We start from the raw sequence: 6,794 nt of genomic DNA, 5'->3' as shown, positions 1-6,794 counted from the left end.
GCGCGGACGCTGCATGCTCCCGGCAACGCCGCGGGGTCTGCGCAGATGGCACGAGCTCCTCCCTGTCGGAGTGGAAGACGAAGGTCGGGGCATGGCTGACGGTGCGGTGGAGAAGGGCTGGAGCGCGCTCGTGAGCATTCAAGGTGGATCATGCGGGGAGGCCTGGATGTGCCGAGGCTCGCGGCACGATTTTTTTTGTTTTTTGTTTTTTACTTTTTTATCCCTATGAAATTGTGTTTGTTTTTTCTCCGCTGAAATTGCGATAGAAGACGCAGCCTCTTTTCAGGGACAGAATCGTCATTTTACACCTATCTTAATATGCTTGCCCAAACCAAATATCATGGGACGGAGGCGGTAATTAGTAAGGGAAACAAATTACAGCCGTAGCAACATAATAGGATTGGACTGGTGGAGGGGCGGTATCGATCATGGTTCATGAATGGTCCGTCATTTGAGTGCGGGGTACCTCATAACGGACTTGGATGAACCAAACGCTGCATTGCCATCCGATCCCCCTCCATAATCTGGTTACGTTACCCATGCTGAACCAAACTTGGGTGCGGGTACACGGTCTTTTCTCAATCGAGCAAGGTCACTGCTTACATTGCTGCACTTTTGCACGTTATGCATCGTTGGATACTCCTACGCAGTTTGGAAACCGGACCTTGTAGCTCCGTCCTGAGACCTCGACGCCACCACGTGCCAGTGCAACGGGCCCAGCAGTGTCAGTGTGATTTCTGGGCACCAGCAGGCAGCAGCAGCCGGACACCCCAGCTACCACGCACGCTTGAGCATACGAGACAAGCACATCTGAACGCCCTTGGCATCGATCGCGGCAGCAGAGCATACAACAGAGCGAAAGCAATGGCGCCGGTGAAGGTGTTCGGGCCGGCGACGTCGACGAACGTGGCCCGGGTGCTGGTGTGTCTTGAGGAGGTGGGCGCCGAGTACGAGGTCGTCAACATCGACTTCCAAGCCATGGAGCACAAGAGTCCCGAGCACCTCGCCAGAAACGTATGTAACATCCATCCTGCCATTTGACCGCATCTGTCTCTCTCTTTCTCGGTCGTCTCCATGAATGGTAGAGAAGCAGCTGACTCAGTGCGTGACTGCGTGCTGATGTGTTCCGATCCCTTGCAGCCGTTTGGCCAAATCCCGGCGTTCCAGGACGGTGATGTCGTGCTCTTCGGTACAGTCCTTTTACTACCAGTCCTCCATGCCTGTCTTTGTATCTTCCACTCTCAAGTCACCATGTCTGTTTTCAGCAAAGTTTTAAATCTCCGGCTGCCACTGTAGCCGGAGATAGCGGCTAGGGATGGAAGAAGCTAAAGGATGCAGTTTTTAGCGCTAAGAAAAGTTGGGCGCTAATAGCGCCATTTAGCCGGCAATAGCCGCTAAACTGGCCTTCAGTGCAGCCGCTAAAGTGCAAATCCTGGCCCAAGAAGCAAGCCGGCCCAACTGGACCAGAGACGAGGACCAATACGTAACCCTAGCTAGTCAGCAGTCACGCATCTCTCTCCAGTCTATCCAGTGTCGAGCGCTCGCTCTCCGGTTCCACAGAAAAGAGGAGCGTCGGCGCACGGCGGCGGCGGCGCGGAGGCGGGGGTCGAGAGGAGAGACCGGCGGCGGCTGCTTCGAGCGGAGAAACCGACCGGCGGCGGCGGGGGGTTTGGAGGCAGCTGAGCGTGGAAGCACTGCAGTAGCAGCACCAACGGCGACACTATGGCACAACAATCTGGCAAGCTTCTTCTTTGCTCAGTGCTCACATAGTCACATCCTTCCTTTGCTCAGCACCAACGGTGATGTTTCCATATTTTGTTAGGCTACGATGTACTCCTATGAACCTACGATGTACTCCTATGAATCAATTACTAATGCTTATCAACTTATGCCAAGGTCATTTTTTGTGTGCAAAAAAACAGCTAAATAGCTTAGCTACAGCTATCTCCTGCTATAGCTACGCTTAGCTGCTGAGGAGGTCAGCAGCTAAGAGACTTAGCCGGAGATTTAAAACCTTGGTTTTCAAGTCTCGAGCGATCTCAAAGTACCTCCTCCGCAAGTACAAGTCAGCCACCGAGGCCGACGACCTCCTGCGCGAAGGCGACCTCAGGGAGGCCGCCATGGTGGACGTCTGGACGGAAGTGGAGGCGCACCAGTACAACCCGGCGCTCTCGCCCGTCGTCTACGAGTGCGTCATCCACCCGGCCATGCGCGACATCCCCACCAACTAGAAGGTGGTGGACTAGAGCCTGGAGAAGCTTAGGAAGGTGCTCGACGTCTACGAGCACTACGGGATACAGTCGTTTCGCCGAGTGCCAGTGACACTCGGCAATGGCCTAAAAACACTCGGCAACTGCTTTGCCGAGTGTAACACTCGGCAAACAACATACGGTATCTTTTTGTCGGCAAACAACTATTTGCCGAGTGTTTTTGTCGGGAGTGCCAGAAAAGCACTCGGCAAAATAAAAATGCGAAAAAACCCAAAAATAATAGAAAAAATTTTCAAATTTTTTTTTTCCAAGGGAGGCAGCCACCGGCCAGTGTCCAGCGTCCGCCCGTCTTCATCGAAGTCGGTGCATTTTTACGCTAAATTCGTGGCTAATGCGGCCGGCAGGATTCGAACTCACGACCTCTCCCTCGCGTGTCTGCTGCTCTACCACTGCACTACACTATCACTTGTGTCTAAATTCCGTTATCTATCCTCATATATTATACTAAATCGAGAGTAAATTGCTTGTTTGAGGTCCTAAACGAATTCAAATCAAAAAGTGGTCAACTACAAAGTTTCATAACTTTTCGAGATCTACAATTTTCATTTAGGAAGTTTTTCCATCCGAGATCGTTTGAAAAATTTGAATTTCAAATTTGAAAGATTCAAACGTAGGTTTGCATGATAAGATGATTTCAAATCAAAAAGTGGTCAACTACAAAGTTTCATAACTTTTCGAGATCTACAATTTTCATTTAGGAAGTTTTTCCATCCAAGGTCGTTTAAAAAATTCAAATTTTAAAATTTTCAAATTCAAACGTCGTTTTTGCATGACAAGATGATTTCAAATCAAAATATTGCCAACTACAAAATTTCATAACTTCTCAAGATCTACAAAGTTTATTTTGTTCATTTGTTCATCCGACATAGTGGTAGTAACATTGTTGACAAATTTTATATATCTCTTATACTTTTATGAAACTAATATGAGATATGTAGATTTTATGAACAACGTTATTGTCGCTTTGTCAAATGAAGAAATGACCAAAATAAACTTTGTAGATCTCGAGAAGTTATACAACTTTGTAGTTGAAAAGTTTTTCATTTGAATTCATTTAGAGCCTCAAAAATTGCTTTGAAAAACTGATTTGCCGAGAGCAAAAAAAAAAAATGCACACAGCAAAATGACTCTTTACCGAGTGCAAAAACAAATGCACTCGGCAAAATACATCTTTGCCGAGTTATTTTGCCGAGTGCCAGAAAAAAACACTCGGCAAAGACGTATTTTGCCGTGTGCCGAAAAATAGCACTCGGCAAAATACATCTTTGCCGAGTGCCAGAAAAAAGGCATTTGACAAAGACGCATTTTGTCGAGTGTTTTTTTTACCGAGTATATTTTATTTGACACTCGATAAAGACCGTCTTTGCCGAGTGTCCGATAAAATACACTTGGCAAATCCTCCGGCACTCAGTAAAGTGCCGGTTTCGGTAGGCGCGCCTGTCCAAGCACACCTATCTGGCGGGGGACTCCGTCAGCTTCGCAGACCTGAACCACTTCCCTTTCACCTTCTACTCGGCGTCGCTCTTCGACTCGTACCCGCACGTCAAGGCGTGGTGGGAGAGGCTCGTGGCGAGGCCGTCCATGAAGAATCTCGGCGCCACCATGGCCGCCGCTGCTGCCGCCGGTATCGAGGCTTGAGCGCACGGGCAGACGTTGGAGATTTTCCTTGATGCGTTCGTTCCTCATAATAATGTTCTATCGTTTTAGTGTCCTATTTTGCGATGCACGGAGTAGTAAGGAAATGAAGCTATCCTGTTCTGAAACTCCAGTGCTTATCCGTCTTGGGTGGTTGCTCACCAGAGAACCAGACTTGACTCTGCGGCAGAGATGTTATGTCGTTGCATAACACGCTGATAGCCCCACCAGGCAACAGTCATTATGTTTTGTGTTAGTGCTTAGAGGAATCAGTTCCACACTGCATTCTTCAACTTCAGCAGTTGTTCATTTGTGAACATGAACTCAGGTCTCACGCTAGTTACAGCGATGAACTGGCACATGTGCTATTGGGCTGCGCGGTCGTATGCAATGCTTGGCAGCCTGGGGTCACCATGTCCTGTTGACAGCCTCCCCAGTTCTCCGCTGCGCTGATATGATAGCCCCAGTTGGTGGCTTGGTGCTTGTCTTCGTCGTCGCCACCGCGACCACAAGGCACGACCGCATTCAGGTGCATGCAGCAGCCCGTGCCGCTTTCTCAGCCAACTGAAGACCGGCCGGCGAGCTGGTAAGCGGCACCGAAGCCCGAAGCACGAACATGAACGTGGAAGGAGTGGGTGGCCTGGAGATATTCGAGAGACGACATGGCGGACTCTGGAGTCTGGAAGTGTTGAGCTGCTTGGTAGCCAATTACCAGGCCCGATTCAGGCAACCGGTGGCTTGTTACGCCAGGCCCAGCCTCGTCCGGTGCACCGTGCATCTACGGGAAAAACCGCGGACGCTGGATCGAATTTGGTTGCCTGACGTGCGTTCCACGTCTCGCAGGTCTCTTGTTTGTTTCCCTAAAAGCATAGGGCCGTGCGCATCAATCCGATCGCATCTGGCGGCGGCGGCGGAGGAGCAGTAGACACGATGGGCGCGCGCAGCAGGTCGAAGCGACGGCGAGGGGCGTCTGCCGACCTGATCAGCGGCCTCTGCGACGACGTGCTCCTGCGCATCCTCGAGCTGCTGCCGGACGCGGGGGACGCGGTGCGCACGGGCGCGGCCTCTGGACGCGCCTCAGCTCCCTCACCTTCGACTCCAGCAGCAGCAGGCGGAAATTCAAAAGCGCCAGCAGCGACAAAAGGTTCCTCGACTTCGTCAACAACGCCCTCGCCCAGCGCGCCATGGCGGACGATGATGATCTCGAGCACCTCGCGATCTCGTTCGCCATCATGTCTCCTCCTGTCGGCGAACAGGGAACTAAACGACTGGTGCGGCGGTCGACCGAAGCAGCGCAAGAATGGATTCGGCACGCGACGCAGAGCACTGCAAAATCTATCGTCCTTAAACCGCGGTTGCTGAATTGTTACCGTGGCTCCAGGGAGGAGCACCGACTAAATCAATCCATGATAAATCTCAACTATCTTCCTAGTTCAGCAAAGCTGGAGTCTATGCATTTGGATCTGGGAGGCGTAAGGCTCCATCTCCCCACCGCTGCAGTATTCGCCTCGCTCGTGGATCTCTCACTTGAAAACATTGAGCTCGTTGCTGGCAGTGCCCACCTCCTTGCCCGCCTCCTGTCATCAGCATGCTGTCCGTCATTGCAGAAGCTACAACTGTGGAACCTTAGGCTCCCTAGACTGAATAAGCTGCTTATCGAGGCCAGCGCACTCTTGGTGCTGTCAATGTCAAACGGGCCAATTGCAGGCCCTGAGACTCTGAAACTGAAAACTACTAGCCTTCGGATTTTCCATTTCGAGGACTACCGCCTATCTTGGGACGCTTGGAATATCCGCCCCTAAGCTGGAGGAGCTCACCTTCTTGCTTAATCAACCTGACAATATCGAAGTTGACGGTGAATTGCCATGCGTGGAGAGCCTCAAGGTTGAGTTGGGGTCGCATGGATATGAAGATGACGACGACGACTCAACCCACTTTAATACCAGGCCCAACTCAAGTGTCGAAGGTAGCATTTGCCTAGGTGTTGCACGTCACTCATATGTCTTGAGGTGTCTCTTCGAGTAACAACGGTATGCATCCAAAGTACATCTTATGACGTGCCTCCCAACTCCTTGAAAACCAAAACATAAAGTTTCATACTTTTTTTTTAAAAAAAAAGTGAACTTGTAGCATGTGAATTTTCAAGCTTTATGACCCGATTACACTATTTCATGCTTTATGACCAGATATAAGCTCTTTTCCGAACAAAACCATCACCCGACAGGAAACTAACTTTATCACTGTAGCACTAAAAACATTTGCTCTCCATTTCCGGACATTTAAACATACGCACCATAACCTAAGGAACCTTACAAAATTTTTAAGACAAACACATTCTAATATTAATCCAACGCGGTACATGGACCAAACCTGCAATACTAAATGGCATGTGTGGAACTGTAGGTAGCTAAGGTAAGTAGTCCCACCACTAATCCTAACATGCCTTAGGGAAAGTAAACAAAGCACGACTTGCAATGGCATGTGTGGAACTCTGTACTTATAATGTTTAGAAGTCCACCACTAGTTCTAACATGCCTTAGGGAATTTAACTTGCTGGGTCTATTACATTGTTCTACTGGGTGCAGCGTGGTTGTTTTCCTTTTCTATCATGCCCTAAAGATGATTCCGCTGCATCCTTCTTGTTCTTGAGAGCTGCCTCCCGGATTTTGAGCTCTTACTCCTGACGCTTGATGGCTGCTTCACGCATACTTAACTGCTCCCTCCTCCTAGCAAGGTCATCTTCCTTCCCCTTCAGATGGATTTGGTCAACCCTAACACGCCGCTCTTGCTCCTCCCTAATTTTACGGATCATCTCGCGCTCCTGAGTCATCTTCACGTAGTATTGGCCTTTGGTTTCCACCTCCTGTGGGAGATTTTCTGGCCATGCTG

At 49.9% G+C, this 6,794-nt stretch overlaps 1 protein-coding gene across 1 annotated transcript; it reads left to right on the top strand.

Moving 5' to 3' along the window:
- Positions 1-856: 856 nt before the first annotated feature.
- LOC136493977 (probable glutathione S-transferase GSTF1) lies at positions 857-3,908 on the top strand. Its single transcript, XM_066490106.1, is given in 4 exon segments — positions 857-1,014; positions 1,141-1,194; positions 2,028-2,312; positions 3,702-3,908. Coding segments are annotated over 4 exon segments (696 nt in total). The 5' UTR covers positions 857-864.
- Positions 3,909-6,794: the final 2,886 nt, after the last annotated feature.

This window comes from Miscanthus floridulus, chromosome 11, assembly GCF_019320115.1.
Source record: "Miscanthus floridulus cultivar M001 chromosome 11, ASM1932011v1, whole genome shotgun sequence".
NCBI lineage: Eukaryota > Viridiplantae > Streptophyta > Magnoliopsida > Poales > Poaceae > Miscanthus > Miscanthus floridulus.
Note: the sequence above shows the minus strand (reverse complement) of the source record. Positions and strands in the feature narration are given on the sequence as shown.